Below are 20102 nucleotides of genomic sequence, written 5' to 3'. Positions count from 1 at the left end.
GGCATGAAGTCACGGATGGAGAGACAACTCAAGAAACGCCTAATGGCATTTAAACAGCTGCCGATGAAATATACAGACAGTCTTATAAACTAGAGTGAAAGAAGTAGGTCAGAAGCAAGATCTAGATAGAGGACGAGAGAGGAAAAGGGAGAAATGAAGAGAGACAAAGTCTGGAGAGACTCTAAGCTGCTGAAGACCGGCAGATTGGAAATGATGAGGTTTCATGCCCTTTTTTTGTTTCCAGTAATCTCCATTTTCATGTCAGGTTCAAGGAGGCAAATGGAGGCCAACTGGCACCTGAAGTGGCAATGAGTGACACTGATTGTCCGCAGGCTCTACTAAATTACAAGAAAATCCAGACTCTATGTTATTCCTGCTGTAAGATGTGACAGCACCATGCAACATATAGCTTTTGAATGCAAGTTATTGTTTCTCTTGCAACCTCAAACACACACGGATATGGGCGATTTTTTAATAAGGACGCAAACATTTAAATTAATTTACTAACCATCTTGTTATTTCAAAAACTTGTATGACTTTCTTGTTTGGTTACCAACATTCTTCAAATGTCTTCTTTTGTGTTCTGCAGGACAAAGAAAGTCATACAGATTTAAAATGACAAGAGGGTGGGTACGTGATGATTTTTAGGTGAACTATCCCTTTAATTAGTAATTAGTGAGGGATATATTTTCCACAACATCTCTATTATTGGGCACTATTTTGTAATGTTTATAATGTTAATATTTGTATGTTTCATTTTGATCTGTTGTGTCATTACCAGATCACAAGCACTTGCCTGTATTTAACAATAACTTTGAGCTACTGTACAGTATGATATCATGACACAAAGGACCAGGCTAGCTGTGCAAATTTAGATCATTGAAAGTAAAAGGCTAATTTCATCTAATGATTACCTCAACATCTATCTGCCATAGCACCACCTGCTTCAAAGACCAGACCAAACCGAAAGCAACCAGCTGACAAGCCCTGCTAGACTAGCAAAAGCTTTTTCCCTTTCAGGCAGTTTTTTTCTGTTTTATCGAAATCACAGCATGGGCATTAATTTAATTGTGAAACAGTGAGGAGGTTTATCAGCTATGAACATAAACTAGATTATGGGTTGAAACAGCAGAGATTATCCTGCTTTGCCAAATGAACAGATTTTGAGAGATAGTGACACAATGACTCACTCCAGCACAGCATTAAGGGTGAATTGAATGATAAATTGATAGAGTCATTTTACACAGTGTTTGCCCATCCTCCATCATCTACATTCAGGCGTTTAAAAGCGTGCTTGTTCTGCATCGTCAGCTAACTGAGTTGTGGTTGTCACATTGTTAGAATTCACATGAGCCAGGAATTAGTATAATTCGGTATGAATGTTGAAAGTTTTTGTTCAGTTGTCTCATCAATGCTTTCTCTGTATCTCTCTTTTTGTAGTTGACTCCGGCGCAGCCCTGTCGCGCCCACAGCGCCCCCTCTCGGCCCGGGCGGCCCACCATGCCCCGGCCATTAAGAGCAACCAGGTGAGCCGTAGTCTATCACAACACTCTTCTGGGCCATGCTACTGCATGCCCGAGGACTGCGAAACTTCACGGGACTACATGCACCATCCCGACCACTACCAGGGGCACAACGACCACCCCTACTACCCGCCTGGTGGACCCCCTGAACCCCTGGCGATGGTTCCATCTGGTGGAGGTACTTTCCCCCGCTCACACCCTAGTCAACCAATCCCACCCTATGACTCCACATGTGAGGAGTGCCTATCCTCTACAGGACATGGCCATGGGGGAAAGATGCACCGCATTCCACCCAACCTCCTGGACCAGTTTGAAAAACAGCTGCCCTTCCACCCTGATGGCTTCCATACTCTACAGTACCAACGCGCAGCCAGCGGAGAGCAACGCAGCGAGAGTCCAAGTCGCATACGCCATCTGGTCAACTCGGTTCAACGTCTCTTCGCCAAGTCTCATTCGCTGGAGACTCCATCCAAACGAGAGTTCAATGGCACTCGTGGGGGAGAATATAGAGAAAGGGGGCAGCGCAGTGGAGGGGAGGACGGTGGCGGGCACCATTATTCCGGAACACACCAGTCTCGTTCTGCTCGGCGTAACAAGAGCCGGGAACGCAGCAAAAGCGGAGACTCTCGCCATGAGTCACGTGGCTCCCGCCATCGCAGCAAAACGGCTGGTTGGTGGAGCTCCGATGACAACCTGGACAGCGACAGCAGTTTTCTGGTGGGAGCGGGTAGGGGAGCACGGGGATATCCCACCGGACATGAGACCCTGGATGCGGCCATCCAAGAGCTTACCTTAAGGAAATCTAAGGGACCCCCTCCAGGAGAGTGCCAGGCTTGCACCAACATAGCCATGTCTGCAGGGGACAGCGGACACTCTCTGAAGAGAAGCACGTGGTCGGCCATGATGGTCAGTCAGGCCAGAGAGGCCTATGCATCTTCTCGTGGAGGAGGCGCAGGAGGAGGATACGAAAAGGCATTGGTTCCCATGGATCCGAAAATGAAGGAACGATCACTCCACTATCTACAGGTAAGCTTGTGTGTACAGTGTATCGCTGCTGTCCTTCTGAAACCTTGTGTTTATATATTTTGCAATTAGATTTTTTGAGCATAAATCGTTTTTATTAGTCACTCATATGTTTGTCACTGCGTTTTGAAAATATCTTGACAATAAAATGTTTTGACAATAGAATATTTAATAATTTACAAAATACAGTGTTTTTCTATTTCCTGAAAAACAGCAAATTCGGACATCCAAGGTTTTCGGAAGGACAGCAAAGATATGTAGGTCAGGTTTAGTCAGGTTTAGTCTGGAAACAGGATTCTCACAACGATAGAAAAATCTGAAATAACCTAATCTGTGGGGATCTCATTGGTGGAGGCTAAATAAACATACTGAATCATGTTTTAATTAAAAACGCAGAATTTATTAGGTTTAGGACACATTTTTTATTTGCTCAGTATTAAAACAATAGCAGGAATGGAAAATCATCAAGAGTGCAAGAAAAACAGAGAGAGGAAGCAAGAGAGAGAGACCTTTACAACAAGCAAGCCCATTATAAAACGCAATGACCCCAACATGGCTTCCACTGAGATTTCAAAATTTATGTGGAGTCTATGTTCTCAAATACAATCAATCCACCCCTTATTGACTTGCAGATTCATTTCATTTTCAAAAGAATTACTCTGTTTGCGGAGATGGAGCTATGCGCTAAATAACAATTTCTCACTGTGAGAGAAAAAAATAACCTGATGATTATGTTTGTTATCAGCTGCTGGCTGTGAAGAATGAGAGGCTGACGCCACTTTCAGCCTCAGTCGAATCTTTGTTAGAAGGTGATAAAAGCAGGAAAGAATATTGGAAAACAACATATTAGCCTTTGGCCTGCATGAAACAGTGAACGATGTTAGCGATATCGAAAGTCAAAAAACTAAAATGTAATGACCGAAAAGCACATAATCAGAAACGTTTGTGTCTTGTCTTTCTTCTCACATATACACTTCTCAGACTCACCCGCTGAGGACATCCGTCCACATTTGTGGAAGCAAACACTCATGAATGTGGGGGGAGACTTTATCTGACCTGATAGTAGGTTAAATGAGGATTATTTTCTTCGGCCAGGTCATACCGAGTACCACCCATGAGCTCTCCTACCAAGTGTCAACGTATGGTTTCTAAGGTAACAGGATGGAGCTCAACGAGGTTGTGCGGCACAGGTATAATGGTTAGATGCAGTTTATCGCCACTCGTAAAATACAGACTACAGAGTTACAGTTTTGTGTGCATCCCGTTGTGTTTTGCAACAAAGAAATGTCACCTGTTTAACCTGCGAAGTGAAATCAGTGTCCGCAATGAAATGACTTGGGCAGCTTTTTGAAAAAAATCACATACAAAGGAAGAAAAGTGTCTGGGGGGGCCTAAAATAGGGTTCTGTTATCATGTCATGGAAGGTAAATGTAATGCTGCGTAGGGGAAAGTGGTATTTCCAATGGCTTGCTGAATAGTGGTTATTAAAAAGAAATTTGCTAGCTGTATCATGTCTAGACCTCTTGGTAATGCAACGAGGACTGGTCTCACGTCGTAGCATAAAATTCCCATTGAAATTAATTTTTTGTAGGTTTCAACTGACACAGTTGTTACTTAGGGAGTTCTAAGATTCATTGGTTGGATTGATCTCTGTCATTTTAAAAGTAATTTTGAGTTTTAAAAGTTTTAATAGCATAATTTATTTTATTTTTATTGATGGTGCTAATATAGACCTCTTCAGGAGACGTGAACGTGAAGTCGAAAATATCTTTAATTTCATTCCTATACACTATCCTTTATCCTCTGAACTTAGGGAATAAAACTATGATCTGAATGTGATGTAGCTTGCTTAATAGCTTCAAACTACATAATAAGCATCAGGTGCACACCACCTCATGGTCGCTCCGTCCTCGGGGCCTCCTAAATGGGAGAAAGAGGAATCTGTGTTGTTTGATGGACATCACTAACTGTGCCGTCTCTGGCAATCTGTGCAATTGTTGCCCAGGGCGACATAAGCATGCAGGGAGGTCTCGTCCCTACACTAATTTAACTTCCTGTAATATTAGCGCTTGAGAGGTCCAATTACACAGAACATCAGCTTCACCGTGATACACACACATTTGGTCTGTCACCACTGTTGTTTTGCTAATTTGTCATAGCAAGACAACCAGTCAACTTGCATTCACTTCCTACACACTATGTTCTATTACCAGTTACTTTCAATGGACAATATTATAGACAGCAGTGTTTGGAAAGTAACTTATGACAGCTCACCGACTGAACCTTTGTAAGTAGCGTGACAGTAGCTCAGCTGTTTTCAAAACAGTGTCGCTTTTCCAGAAAGGGGTGCGTGACCTGACAATCAATCACTTTATCTGTCATATTATTTTGCATAATGTTTGACGTCTTAGGGTATTTTATGTTAATATTATGTTGGTAACCTAACAATGGGTACGGCTGTGGTTTGGTTACCAACACTCTTCAAAATATCTTCTTTTGTGTTCTGCAGAAGAAAGAAATGCTACAGGTTTGAAAATGGTGAGTAAACAATGACAGAATTTACAATTTTGGGTGAACTATCCCTTTAAATTAATGGCTGCCACCTTAATTGAGAATTTCAATGATTTTTGTGTAAGATGGTGAATAATGCTCATATTGTCCTGAGGATTCTGTGTAATCTGCAACAGTTATAGCTGAAGGCAGAGCAGCTGACTCATCTCCCCTGAGCCCCGGGAGACAAAAAACCCCAGCTGGGTTTCAGCTTGGTCAGGGACTCATCATGGGAGAGCAGACATGATTTAATCTGAAGACAGGGGATGAACCAGATGAATACTCTGTAACACGTCAACCGATCTGTGTCGCAATTAGCAGGGGGGCAAAGGAAGTGAAATGTGTCGATATAATGAGTGTATGCGCAGGCTATAGGGAGTTAAAGAGGATAAAATATCTCAGGTTGTGAGGGATAAAGGTTATTTGGTAATCTTAAAGGAAATGTTTGAAATTAAATAAAAAATATTTTATTATTTTCTTAAATTATTTTTACACGAATTTCCTTTTTTACTTGAAGCAATGAAAGAGTCTCAAAATAAAATATAAGCACTGTGGAGACAGGTAATATAGATATATTGGATGTTTAGATGCTTCAAACGAAACCAGTTAATTTACAGAATTTTGTGTATGGGTTTGTCAGTGTGTGTGTAAGTGCATGTGTGTATTGGAAAGAGGATGATGGGGCGGAGCTTAAAAAACAGAGATGGATAGAGAGATCAAGACGCATCCTTTGAAAGAGATGACCTTTAAATACCCACTGAGTTGTCATTTGAAAGATAAGGCATGGTTTGTGCGTGTGTGTGTGTGTTCCTGGTAAATCATACGGTGGGGGGGACCAACACAAATATAGTAATACTAGTAGTTTTTGACATTTTGGTTTGTTGTTCCCATAAGAAAAACAGCATACAAATCAAACTAAAATTATGTTTATGATTTTAAAAATGATGCAAGGTTTGTGTGAGGGTTAGGTTTAGGGTGAGGGTTAAGGGATAGCATATAAAGTTTATACATAATAAAATCATTATGTCTATGGATATTTTTACAACTTGTCAAGTCCACCCATGCGTTTTGAGCTCATTGAAGACCTAGCATTTGTGCTTGTACCTTTTATCAACTTTTGACATTTAATTGAGAAATTCAATACGCTTATCTCTTCACCATGAGAGCCGAATATTAAGCAAACTGTGAATATGTGATAAAACAGTGTAGAGTACAGCAAGTATTAAGAGTGCACATTCAGCTGTCAATACTGGCTTCTCACCAATATCCCAATTCATTGTAGACTGAAAGAGTTATTTGTGGTGATATGAAATGTCTAGCCCCCTTATAGTAGCTGGACAGCCCACAATTGCTTGTAAGACACCGTTTATTATTGTATGTGTACAAAACATGTGATAGAAAGCCAATACGATAGGAGAGAACTACTACACAGCGATACTATCAAAAAAAGGACATGGCTCTGGAGAGTAAAGTTCATGAAAATAAGTAATTTCACCTCTCTCCTCCATAACCTGCTATCTCTGCACATCTGTGCTCGGTTCGTGCCCCTGCCGTGGGGCGAAGCTTGAGAATGATGACAGGTCTAAATGTGCAGCTGGTGCCTTTCATCCCATCAGCCAGTCACATTTCACTTTTCTCAGCTGGCCTCAATTCAACCCTGTATTCCCCCTGGCTACCACACCTGCCAATAAGACAGCTCTAATATTTCAGACGTACATAAATCTTTATATACATTATTATTGTATTTCCTCCAATATCTGTGAGGTGTATGTATACAGCGGCCCAAAAAAATGATGCTTAGACTCTTAACTCTTGCAGGTGCCCTCGGATGAATGGGGTGGTGGCGGCCTGTGTGACAGTGGTGGAGAGATTCCCTGCAGACGTATGCGCAGTGGCAGCTACATCAAGGCCATGGGGGACGATGACAGCGGCGAGTCTGACACCAGCCCCAAAGCTTCACCAAAATCAGTACTCATCGCCCAGAGAGAAGCCTTCCGCCGTTCCATCAGCATGGACCAGCGCTCCTCCACCACATCTAAGTCAGTCTCTTTCATTTTCTGATTCAGTTCATTTTAAACTTGAATGGAAAACTTAATGAAACACAATCAAGCATCCAAAGGCATATGCAAAGACTAATGAAAAAGCCAATGGATTGCATGCATGTGCGCTGTGATTTTACACTTAGTTTTATGCCGGTATTCAATAATATGGTATATTCTGGTAAAATAATTTGTACAATATTGTTACAATGGGCAATTTAAAATACTGTAAATAATTCTTTATGACATATCAGCATATTTGTTTGTTACAGTACAGTAAATCACATTAGCTTACAAAGTAAAATACTTAAATAATTAATTCTTTGATTAAATATAAATTTATTTTTATATATTTATTTAAAATGTTCATTTATTTTCTTAAATTGTGAAGATGCTTTTCTTTTTATATTTATATATTTTCCATTGTTTTACATAACCATTTTACCTTTTTTAAAAGAACTACTTAAAATCAATAAGTAACTTCTAAACCAGGGGCGTAGCAGCCGCGGGGGACGTGTCCCCCTCACTTTTAGAAACAGGTGATTCTGTCCCCCGTAATTTCGGGTCCCCATCATTGTGATGGAAATGGATCAGCTTGACCAAAGACAGACAGATATTGATCATTTACAGATAGAGGTCGATGAGCTCATGGACTTCACAAAGACAAAAATGTTTTGACCAATCGCCAATATTTCCGCACTTGTTCTCTGGCTTGTTACTTAGATTTCAGTGAAGTAACATTCATCCAATCACAAGCCCTCTGGCGCCTCTGTCATGAGATACAAATCTTATTTCTGTCATTCCTCTGTTCGGAAGCAAAATTATCCAAAGAAATAAAAAAAGGACGATTACGTCCTTTTTTCAAACACATATGTGTTATGTCGCGATTAAATGAATCATGCGATGGAATTTTCACATTATGATGACGTTTGACCTACTGCAGCGGGTGCAATTATGCCAAGCGACAAAAGCCATTAGAACCTGTTAAGAACCTTGTCACGTCACTCACCATCAAATGTACAGTATGTTAAATGTTCTCCAACTTTGATTAAATCATCTGCTAAATGAAACAACTGATATTCGGTTATGTAGTCTTTTGTCGCCTCCTGTCGGGAGTAGAATTATCCTTTCCCAATAAAGCAGTTGTTTGTGCCGAATACTTATCTTACCATGCGTTTATATTACAGAGAGAGGGTAGGACAGTTGCTCGACCTCTCCAGAATGTACATGGGTGAGATTTGTCAGAAAAAGGGAGCATTTTCGATTGTAAGGCCGAAGCCAAAAAATTCAGTTTGGAAGTTTTGATTAACTTTTCAATTTTGATAGTATTTAGACATTGTAAATACATTGATTGTGGTTTTATTTATATATTTTTATCAAATGTCCATTGTATAAAAGTGTTTCAATGCAATCTGCATACTCATTTAACCTCCTCTGTTTCCTCTGTTTGTTGTTTCTGAAAGACCCTTTTTTGTCCAAATGTGAAAAATTAAGATAAAAGTTATTGTTCATGTGTAGAGCAACAGAAATAATTATATGTTCAAATAAAATATATTTATTTCACAACTATAAAGTATAGATGTCCACAGTGGTCTCAAAGTCCTAAGTCATGCAGTTTTTTTCCAAATTTGAGTATATCAATGTGATGATATGCAGGGAAAATACAGGATCTTTATTAGGCACACACACACCACAGTTCGTTTTAGTCCAAGAGAGTAAATTCCACTGGAACGGTGGGAGCAGGACAACCAATGGGGAGAAGCTCGACCCACCGGAGAGACGAATGTAGCAGAGCAAAGGGAGGGATGCTCAACCGGACAATGCCCAGCGTAGGACGGCTCAGAACCTCGGTTGAGGAAACCCAGCAGGAGGTCAAATCCTCTGTGGAGAAAGTGATGTCAGTTGGTGGAGAATGATGCAAGCCAGGATGGCAACGGGAAATGGAGAGATGCAGAGAGAAGAAACAGGACAGATCAACTACGGAAAACACTGACAAAATGCTTTCTGGGAATCATAGCAATTACCAAGAATACTACTAGACAAGTCAAGGTAGTTTGTAGCACTAGACTATTGCCAAAACAGCAGAGCACAGGGATCAGAGGGTTTACACTGAAACACAGACACAGTGACAGAAAGAGAACCCACGTGACCGATATCACAACAGTACCCCCCCACCGGTTTCCACCGGGCGCTAGGGAGGGGGCTCATCTCGTCTCAGGTGGAAGTCCACAATCAACAACCGGACCAACATGTCACGAGAAGGCACCCAGCACCACTCCTATGTACCATTACCTTCCCAGTCTACCAGGCACTGAAAACCCCTGCCCCGGTGACGTACATCCACCAGTTTCCTGGAAGGGGGAAAGCCAGTTACAAAGTCCATAGTAATGTGTGACCATGGGCAGAAGGGGATGGGAAGAGGACCTCTTGGCCAACTGACATACTCCAGATTCTTATGATCCATCCAGACCAAGAAGGGCTGCGCTGATCTCTCCAACCAGTGACACCACTCACCCAAGGCCAGACGAACTGCCAGCAACCCTCAGTTACCGATATTGTAGTTCCGTTCAGCAGGGCCGTACAGGTTCCTGTAAGCTATTATGGTATTTCCCTAATTGCCACAAGGGTGCCGCAAAACACCAATTAGTATTCTATTTAAAATGTATTAAACGAACATGAATGCACTTACTTTGTAAATGATGTGCATAATATGTTAATATGGCTTTGAGGGTCACATCACCTGACAGCTGTCCCCCCACTTTTAAAATGACTGCTACGCCCCTGTACTAAACATTATTAGGAATAACAATAAAAAAATATTGAATACTGCAATAAAATTGTAAACTACAATTAATGCCCAAGCAATTATATTAATATTAAAAACTGATATGTCAAATACTTTCAACAGTGGCAAAATCGAACCTTGGTAAACCAAAAATGTTCCTATGATGGCTAGACAAAAATACCCACAATATGCTTAGTATTACCCACATTAATAATAATAATAATATGCTTACTGTGCTATATTCACTGGATGTTTAATGGAGCAATTCTCTCCTCAGGTATTCCTGTAAACAGTGTACAGATGGTTACCCGAACAGCCGCACCACACCTAAAGGCCATGCCCGCTCTCGCAGTTACACCCGCTCACTGACCAGCTCTCAGGTATAGCATGCTCACCTCCTGTCTCTTGTTTATCTTCGACAACACAGTCATAGTTTGATTTGCCAGAAACTCACAACTTGTGAAAATGTATAACTGGAATGCATTGTACTATAAATTACTACGGATAATGTCGTCTGTCAAATGCATGAATGTAAATGACTGAGATCATCATTATTTTTGCTTTTTATATAGTAGAGGTACACCACTCCTCAATTAGCTGTACAATCCGAATCGGACTGACAAACAAAGAATAATGACTAATCATAAGTGTGAACAATAGCAATGCTTTCTTAAGCAAGCACCACAAATAACAATGTTCCATATTAAAATTACTGTGTGTATTCAATTTATCAACATCATGGTCTATATGTAGAGTATAACCTTGATACCAGCTGTGTATGTGTGCATCAGCTGGGAGATACGTTGAACCTATTTGGAGAGATGGAATCACAGGCTGTCGAGGCTCTAGATCTGCCCGGATGCTTTCGAACCCGCAGTCACAGCTATGTGCGGGCCATTCAGGCCGGCTGCTCCCAAGACGACGATTGCCTTTCTGTCTTCTCAATGTCTGGCCCACTGGGCAGCCTGAAGGGCGAGGCAGGTGAGTCATCAGAGTTGTTGTCACAGTAATTAGTTCAGTGGCTTAATGAGTTTTTGGATGAGTCTCTAAGAATTACCGGAGAAACAGATTTCCGCCAAGGGATTTGGATCCAAACAGCTTTGTTTATATCTTTCATCTTTCACTATATGAAGACTGTAAACAAGTGTTATGTTGTGAACACTGTAAAACGCTTGAATCCCCACGAGGGCATTTTATCTCAACGCAGCGGTCGTGATTGCAATTATATTTTATTCCTTCTCACTCCCTCTGTATCATGTGAATGGCTTTTCTGTCATTTTCCATTGTCTCTTGTTCCCTCATTTATAGCAAAGAATCTCACAGGAGATTTTTTAAAGCCCTTGTGAAGTGTCAAAAGCATCCATCTGCAGCTTCCCAAGGCAACACTCATGACATTCTGGAGAGGGATGAGGAGAGAGATGGAAGGAGAGCTTAGGCTTGCTTTTTTGAAACTCCTTTAATCTCACAGTGTGTCCCACCGAATTTAATGTGTCTGCTTTCAAGAGCTTGTGAGCGTGCCCATGTGGATGTTACTTAAGCCATAAGGATGTCTCCCAAGCTTTGGAATGATAATTCTCATTGTGGGATTTTAAGCTTTAATGTATACACAGTGTACATTTCTATCGTCTCTATATAGACATGATATATAGACATTACGTATGTTTCGATGCACACTTACAATTTCTCCTAATTGTTTCCCATTTTGCAGTTCTCTGTACTATCTCCAGGGGTACTAGAGTGATTATTCACAATGCTAAAATCTGTCAGCTTTGCTCATGAAAATGGAATATGTGATATGACCTTCATCCAGAACTAGAAACTTTTAACATGAAAGTTTGCTAATAGGTGGTTTATGCATATCATGTTTATAGACACATTTTTATAAACATAACATTGCAATTTATGTGAACGTATAAGCAAAACTATATAATATTAATTTTTAATTATATTTGACTTTATTGAAATGAAAAGTTGATTTAAAATGTTCTAGATTTGTAATCAATAATTTTTTATATCTCTAGTCTCTTAAATAATTTGAAGTTGTAAACACTGCAATCAATCAATCAAACTATAAAATAGTAAAATAGTATATTGTCGCTGTTCTTCCGAAAAATCATACTGTATGTCAAAATTCGTTGTTTTTCAGGAAATGGAAAAAGTCAAAGTTGACAAGCAATTTTTAATACTTATTTTATTGATTAGAAATTTGCAAAACCCATTGAAACACATAAAGGGTGACTAATAATAATGATTTATGGCAAAACATTTTAATTGTGAAGTATGGAGATGCAAGGTTTCAGAAGGACAGCAGCATATAAGTGAACATTTCAAAATAAATCCATCTCTATGTGTTTTGTGTGCCCACCTTTTGTCTAGGCTACATAAATGATAGCTCTTGAGTCCTCAGGCAATTTTTGTGATTTTTTTTAATCTGTACATCATAATTCCCCCCCCCCCCTGTTTGTTCTCCTTGCCTGCTATTAAAGCTAACAATTTACCTTACTCAGCACAGACCTCAGTTATCTCAAAGGCTTGTTTTATTCTTACTGTAATGAATGTCACAGAACAGCCCTTTATCTTTGAAACAACTGGTGTCAACAATGTCTGCCTTCGTCTGTCTAGTGTTCCCATACAGGAAAGGCCCACCTCCTCTGCCCCCACGTATGTCCAAACCAATGATCTCTGTGACCGCCCAGAGCAGCACTGAATCCACCCAGGATGCTTACTTTCAGAGCACAGGCCAGCCTGCTTTGGTTCGTCCAAGGCAGCACAGCAACTCAGTTGACCTGACGGAGAGCACCGGTGGCCGTACTTCCAGGGGCATGCACTATTTGTACGGGGGCTCAGCACGGGTCAGACAGAGCAGTAACTCTGCAGAGAGCCTGAATGGCAGGGCGCTTCAGAACATCAGCTATCCTGGTGGCCCCATTCCATTGAAACCCAGACACAGCAGCTCAGCTGATAACCTGCTGGAGGGACCCAGGGGATCCAGAGAACGGACTGGAGGCAGCCTGGGAAAATCTGTCTCCCTGCCGCAAAACAGTATGTCCCTGGCTAAAGCTTTAACTGGGGGAGAGGAGTTCAAACAGGAAGGGAGAGGGAGGAAGTGGAGACCCTCTATCGCAGTACAGGTATGACAGGGCACTGTGCCGGGAGCACTGCTCAGAGCATCACTCTGCGCGCCATTCCATGTTTTGTTAAATGTCTCTCTGTGTGTTTTCCAGGTGGACAGCTCAGAGACATTGTCAGATTCAGACCCAGAAGGCAAAGTCCTGAGAGAGGTTCATTCTATTGGAGTACAAGTGGAAGATGACAAGAGGTTGATATCTTTTGTTTGTTTATTATCAATGTTTGAAGATCGTTTAGAATTTTGTTTATTTTTGTGACATTGCATTTTAAAACATGATGTTTGTGCAGGTTTTTTTACTTCAATATGTGTACTGTGCATTTTCTATACTGTTCATCTGTCCCAGATGAATTTGTAATTGCTTTAATTTAATTTAATCTTAAATGGTTTTGACTTTTCATTGCAGACTTGGCACATCTGAGGTCAGTTTGTGACAATAGCTACATTTACATGGACCCTCATAATGCGATAATAATAGGATTTTGGCAATATCATGTAAACGCAATCGTTCTATCTTAATAATGCGATTAAGCTCATAATCGCAGTAGGCATAATCGAAGAAACATATGTGGCGTACGCCAGTTTTAATTATAATAAGAAGGCATGTAAACACTTTGATCGCATTTGTGCTGATCTGACCAAGGTGCGCATGTACTTCTGTCACGCACCTTAAGCGCAAATTCATGCATGGCTGTCAATGTTTTACCGTCAACAAAACTTGCTGTCGGCAGTCTCTGCTCCTTACCTTCATACAGAATGCAAATATATTAAAACGATAGCCAGTAACATGTATTATTGCAAATAAAGAGACTAATAAAACTGTAATGCGGATCCATAAAAGGAAAGGAGGCGGGAACCGGCGAACGTAACGTAAGATTTAATATGTAAAACAAACAATAAAACGCAAGCATTATTCACACAAACATAATAAAACATAAATTAACGTCCAGACGAGAGCAGTGAGGGAAAGGCGAGAGGCCGATCACGTGAGTGATACCGGTCTCGCATCTCTCACGGAGGAGCTCAGGAAGCATAAGAGAGGAGCGACAACAGTGAAGTGCGAGAGAGGACCCTCTTGCCTTTCCCACACGGCTCTCGTCCTGCCCTGCTCACCACAAAACCTTTCATGTAAACGGGAGGCAAAGAGGTGTGTCATGTAAACATGTTGCTGCAATTAAGTCCTTATTCTAATTATTGGAAATAATCACATTATTGTGGCGCATGTTAACGTGCCACATAAGTTACTTCGATTATGCTTACTGAGATTATGAGCTTAATCGCATTATTTAGTTCGAATGATTGCGTTTACATGAGGTAGTGTAATCGCAAAATTGCCAAAATCCTATTATAATCACATTATGAGGGTGAATATAAACGTAGCCATTGTTTTATGATCTTTTCTGAAACTCCAAAGAGACATTTGTGATAACTATCTTTCTAATGGTGTGGCAGAGAGCTTTTTATACTTAGAGAGAATTTTAGGCCAAACATCAATATTTGCATTTTTATATGCATTTGGCAGGCACTTTAACCCCAAACAATTTTCGGTGCATTTCCCGTACATCAACCTGAATCAATTGCATGTCTTTTGTGCTTCTATCATGACGCTCTACCAACTGAGCTACAAAAATAGCATGTGCGGGAAGAAAAAGAAAATGCATTGTATACAGTACATCAATGCTCTGAAACCGGAGAGACTGCAAATTTAAACATGCAAGGTTTCGGAAGCACAGTGCTAATATTATAATATAATATTCCAACTTTTTGGAGTAGATAAGCACTGCCTCAAAACTAATATCCTAAATCTTATAGATTTTCACTTTGTTCTTCTAATTGGTGAAACAGCAGTCATGGATTTATTTCTGAGGCGGATGGGGTGTGAATGTGTCAAAGTGTTAGATGAGTAAAAGGTGCAGGTGGAAGGTTCACACACACAGGGGGTGTATGTGCTGGGAACAGTGTGTGAGGTGAGAGGGTATAATTAGGCAGTGATTACGCAACACGGCACCACTTGTGAAATGATGTCATTCATCCACAAATGCACATAACGTATTTGTGTCTTGTGATCATTAATTAGCCATGTCTATTTTTTGGGCCGCTACAGAGCTTCACTGAGTTTCATTGGGATCATATATCATCCAAAAAATGTTTGACTATTTTTATTTATTATACTGACACAAATAATAAGCAAAATGATCTGAATCATGTGTTGTTAACTGTGGTGCAATGTCTGCCAGGTTGTACTGTGACTTTCCATAATTAGTTTTAAATTTGTTCGTTCGTTCTCTTTTCTCTCATTAATACTTGCCTATATTTCAATAATCTGGGCTCAAACAGACCAACAGAGTGGCTAATGGTTGGTGTAATCTCAAATTGGACACATCTACTTGGTAACTTCTTTATGTGTTTCCCCACATTAAAGAAAATAGCAAAGTATGCTATGAAATAAATACAATATCACAACTGAATGCATGGGAAATGTATAGTTATTTAAAAAGCTACATAAAAATATGTTACCTTTAAGACCACTAAAAATGTTGACATATTATGTATTGGAAAATATAATTTTAATAATTATTATTAGTAGAAGAAATTTATATTTCTGAATATAGACAGTTTCAGCGGCAACAACATAAACAAACATTATGTCGCCCAATCCTATCTTCCAGTAGACCTTTGCAAAGAATCAATAACTGTTCAGTAGTTTTGTGTGTGATAAATCACGATTAATGGCACATTGCATTCATGTTTTTAACTAATATTTTACATTCTAATAATTTCACATTTAATCTTCAACTTAATGTAGAAACAACCGATTTCTTTAACGGCACCGCTGTATACACTAGACGGGACTGCTGTTGGGTTGTGCTGCGTCCCAAGCTGGAAGCTGTCTATCTATATACTGAATGCGTCAAAGCAAGTGTTTCAAACAAAGCTTAAATGGTTTAAAGGTTTTACATGAATAAGAGTGATTATATAATGTCATGCTAGACAAAGGATGACAAAATAAACGTAACAAAGTCATAGTTTACAGCCCTAATTAATATACAGTCAAATATTTATATGAATAAATATTAATATAAATAAAATAAAAAAATAATAATTAGTTATATTTTAACCAAACACAGACCTTGGGGCCAGCGTGCGTGTCCAAAGAAACCTTCTTTACTCTTCAGGCACAATCATTGTATATGAGTAGGCTACTACATGTTAGCTTTACGCTACTACAATGTTTGTCTGCAAAACATTCAAGGGTACTTAGTACAAGGGTTTTATGATCATGAGAAACATAAATTCAGTCAAGTGTACCTAAACTTTTGAATTATTTCAAAATATTCCGAAAAAAGTTTAAAGTTCATATTACAGTAAAGCCAGCAGACATTGCTTATCACCGCTTTTGCTAATCCCAAAATGTCAACTATCATCTTGGTGTTATCTGTTCCAGACGAGCCCGATTCAAGCGCTCCAACAGTGTAACCGCAAGTGTCCAGGCTGACCTTGAAACCGAGGGTTTCGGTGTGCTCACCGTCCCCACTCAGGACAAAGGCCTGCAGTTCGGCTGCTCATTTCAGCGCCACTCATCCGAACCAGAGTCAGCCGGTCAGTTTGCAGAGTACCGTACGGTGCACACGCAGGGCCAGTGGGCTTACCGTGATGATTACCACAGCGGTTACACCACCACTGAGTCTGGACCCCCAGAACTGAGGGCCTTACCCCGCTCACACTCCCCCTTGCCACTGGCCCCCGACCGAGCAGTTGTAGGATGGAACGAGGGCCCGCGGAGTCTCCCAGATTCGGGCCGAGCTTCACCCTGCTTACGGGATGGGGAGTTTTTCCTCCGTCTTCTGCAGACGGAGGTGGAGAGGATGGAGGGATGGTGCCAGAACATGGAAAGAGAGGCAGAAACAAACGAGCTGCCAGAGGAAGGTGAGTGAGGAGGAACAGAAGAGACGGCTTTGGGGACGTCAGCGTGGGAAATAAAGACGTTGGTTTCTATTATGCATTGATGTCAGGTTAGCCTGCTGATTTCTCAGGTGTAAGGCGTGATGAGAAATAACACCTGTGTTAATCGGTTGTTTGTAAGATTTGTTCCCAGTACAGTTCTTTGTTTCTTCTGTCTGACTGCTGATACATATACTGACTGTGTTTTTACTCCTCCCTCTTTCCTCTGATTTGTGTGTTTGTTTGGTTCAGTGCTGGAGCTCATCAGAGGCGCTGTTGGCAGTGCACAGATGCTCATGTCTCAGAGAGTTCAACAGTTCTTCAGGATGTGCCAACAGAGTGTGGTGAGTGCTTTAAAATGTATATTTATCTGTGCAAAGGTATTAGATGGTTCACCAGATTTTAATTATATTTTTTACCTTGGTGTAGTGTTGTGTTGTGAAATATCCATATAGACATTACATTCAACTTAAGGTCCACAAGAAATCTAAATATAACCTATTTTCTTTTTTAGCACACATGAACACATTACGGTCACAGTTAAGTATACAGTAGGGGGCAATTCTTGCTATTAACAAACCATTTACTATGACCATTCCTCCGATAAACGCTTAATGTTTTGCTTATTAATAGTTATTAAGGTAGTAGTTAGGTTTAGGTATTGGGTAGGATTAGGGATGTAGAATATGGTCATGCAGCATATGTGCTTTATAATTACTAATAAACAGCCAATATGCCAATAATAGGTATGCTAATAACAACTAGTTAATAGTGAGAATTGCCACCTATACTAAAGTGTTACCATTTATTTTATTAATTTATAGATACTAGATTATTATCTTTATTATCTGTTTATTTATCTATAAGAAAAAATATTACAATAGTAATTGTACTGCTATTACTACTAATACTACTACTACTACTAATAATAATCATTGCTATTATTATTATTATAATTATTATTAATAGTAGTATTAGTGGTAGTAGTAGTATTCTCTATTAATCTATCTATATCTACGTTCTATAATTATTAATAAAAAGGCAAATCAAGCCAAGCCGTTTATATTTCTTTATTTTTCCTTTTTCAACATTTTAATGAAATGTCAAAATGCAGAAGTAAATGCGGTCTCATAAACATTGCAATAGACAATAGACAGTTTTATTTATTTACTGTGCTACGAAACACAACACAAAACAACCAGTTCTATAAAATGAATCATCTGATCAAGGTCATTCACCAGAATGAATCTGACTTCCTTACTCTCAAGATTTCTATATATCTTTCTCTCTACGTGTAGGATCCCTCGTCGTACCCTCAGCCCTTCACACAGGATCTGGCCAGTTACTGGGACCTCCTGCAGTTGGCCATTGAGGATGTTAGGGTGAAGTTTCAGGACCTTCAGCGGCTGAAGGACTCTGGCTGGAGGTTGCTCCCAGAGAAGAAGGTGAGAGTGGACATGCGCTCTGCTCCGGTCATTGCACAGTTCCACTCCAGTGCCAAAACAGCAGTGAACAGAAGATCTCCTCATGTGTTGGCCCCCCACAACTCTCTCTCATCAACTAAACACCAGAGCCACAAAAGAAACTAAACTGTAGAGAAAACAAAGACATGCATGTTCTGAAAAACCAACCAACAGCTGATTTACTGCCAAGAGAGCTGTTTGCTTTTGAATATTAAAACCTAACGACTATTTAACCTCTGTTGTGGTGTAATTACTAATTTTTCTGTTTTCTTTCCTTTTCACTGTCCGCTGCTTCCACAATGTTGTGTCACATCCTAAATACACAAATCCAATATCACTTTGCATCTTCATGGCGCTGTCCTAAACGCTGCACCTGTCATGGTCTCCATCCTTTTTCCGACACATCGTCTGCTTATTCGTGTGTGCCTCCCTGCATCCTTCCCTGGTCCTCCATATTGTCATGCCACTTCCCCACTCTTCCTCCTAGGAGGACAAGAAAGTTCCACCTCCATTACCAAAGAAACCGGTTGGTGGTGTGACGGCTAGCCTGCGGGCCGACAGCGCCTCCGATGCCGTGGTTGGGGGCAGCGCAGGCATGCTGGTGGTCTCACGAGGGCGTAGCGTTCCTGAACGGGAGAAATCGTTGGACATAGGAGACCGTCAGAAATTGGAGACACGACGCAGGTTGCTCCAGACCAAGCGCTCCGCCTCTTTTCGTCAGAATTCTGCTACGGAGAGTGCAGACAGTATCGAGATCTACATCACAGAGGCGCAGACGAGACTCTGAGATGCCCCTGGACAACCAGAGCAACTCTTTCCTGCCTCACACCTTTGCACAGACGTCACAAAAGAGTGCAGGGGCCAGTTTTCAAATGGAAAGATGAAGATCTCTCTCTTTGGATGTGAAGTTGCACACTTTTTATTTATTCGTTTATTTTGAGCAAATGTTAATATTTTAAAAGGGCTCATCCAGCACAACCACGTGGCTAAAGATTGAGACTTTTCTACGTCAACATAATATATCTTTAGGACTGTTTAACACACTAACACACATACGGGTGCAATATCATTTATTGAGAGGATCTTTAAACTACGGTATTATTTTAAATAATAGACCTTTTGATATTTTTAGAAAACTCGTAACTGTTGTGTACTGTACGTGTTTCCTAATCGTTTCCACAGTTTGGCGAACGTCTAGTAAACGTCGCCCTTTCACTGTGACACGAGCCCACCCTTGTGGCCAGAGTAGAGTAATGCATCCTGAAAGCTCAGGCTAGATCTGTAAATTTGGAGGTCTGTTACTGAATGTCATAGCAGTGCAGTTGTAAAACTCTTGAAGGCAACGTTTTCAGTATAGACGGCTTCAGTGACAACAACATAAACAAATGTTATGTTGCCCAAACTTAACTTCCGATAGACCTCTCCTAAGAATACATAATGGTTGAGTCGTTTTAATTTAATACAATCAATATACAACAATATAAATTAATATTTATATAAAAATTTAATATAAAATATTTGATTGTGTTGCCAAACACACAGACCGGAAAGTTTACTTCGGGCAAGGCGCACGTGTCCGATGAAAAAGTATTTTCTAACAGGGAAAGATTCATCTCCTGTAGCCTATACTGCAATATCATTTTACAATTG

The 20102-nt window shown here is 40.3% G+C and overlaps 1 protein-coding gene across 1 annotated transcript; it reads left to right on the top strand.

The window, feature by feature from the left end:
* Positions 1-1556: 1556 nt before the first annotated feature.
* Positions 1557-19239, top strand: dlgap3 (discs, large homolog-associated protein 3; the record flags this gene model as incomplete). Its single annotated transcript, XM_079485369.1, has 10 exons — positions 1557-2549; positions 6915-7135; positions 10198-10300; positions 10712-10901; positions 12543-13051; positions 13145-13239; positions 16493-16974; positions 17242-17333; positions 18288-18434; positions 18940-19239. The coding sequence occupies exons 1-10, from the start codon at positions 1572-1574 to the stop codon at positions 19237-19239; spliced, it is 3117 nt and encodes a 1038-aa protein (XP_079341495.1). The 5' UTR covers positions 1557-1571.
* Between the last annotated feature and the right edge of the window lie 863 nt (positions 19240-20102).

Source organism: Barbatula barbatula (genome assembly GCF_947034865.1).
Source record: "Barbatula barbatula genome assembly, chromosome: 21".
NCBI classification, from domain to species: Eukaryota; Metazoa; Chordata; class Actinopteri; order Cypriniformes; family Nemacheilidae; genus Barbatula; species Barbatula barbatula.
This window is presented reverse-complemented; position numbering and strand designations above follow the sequence as displayed.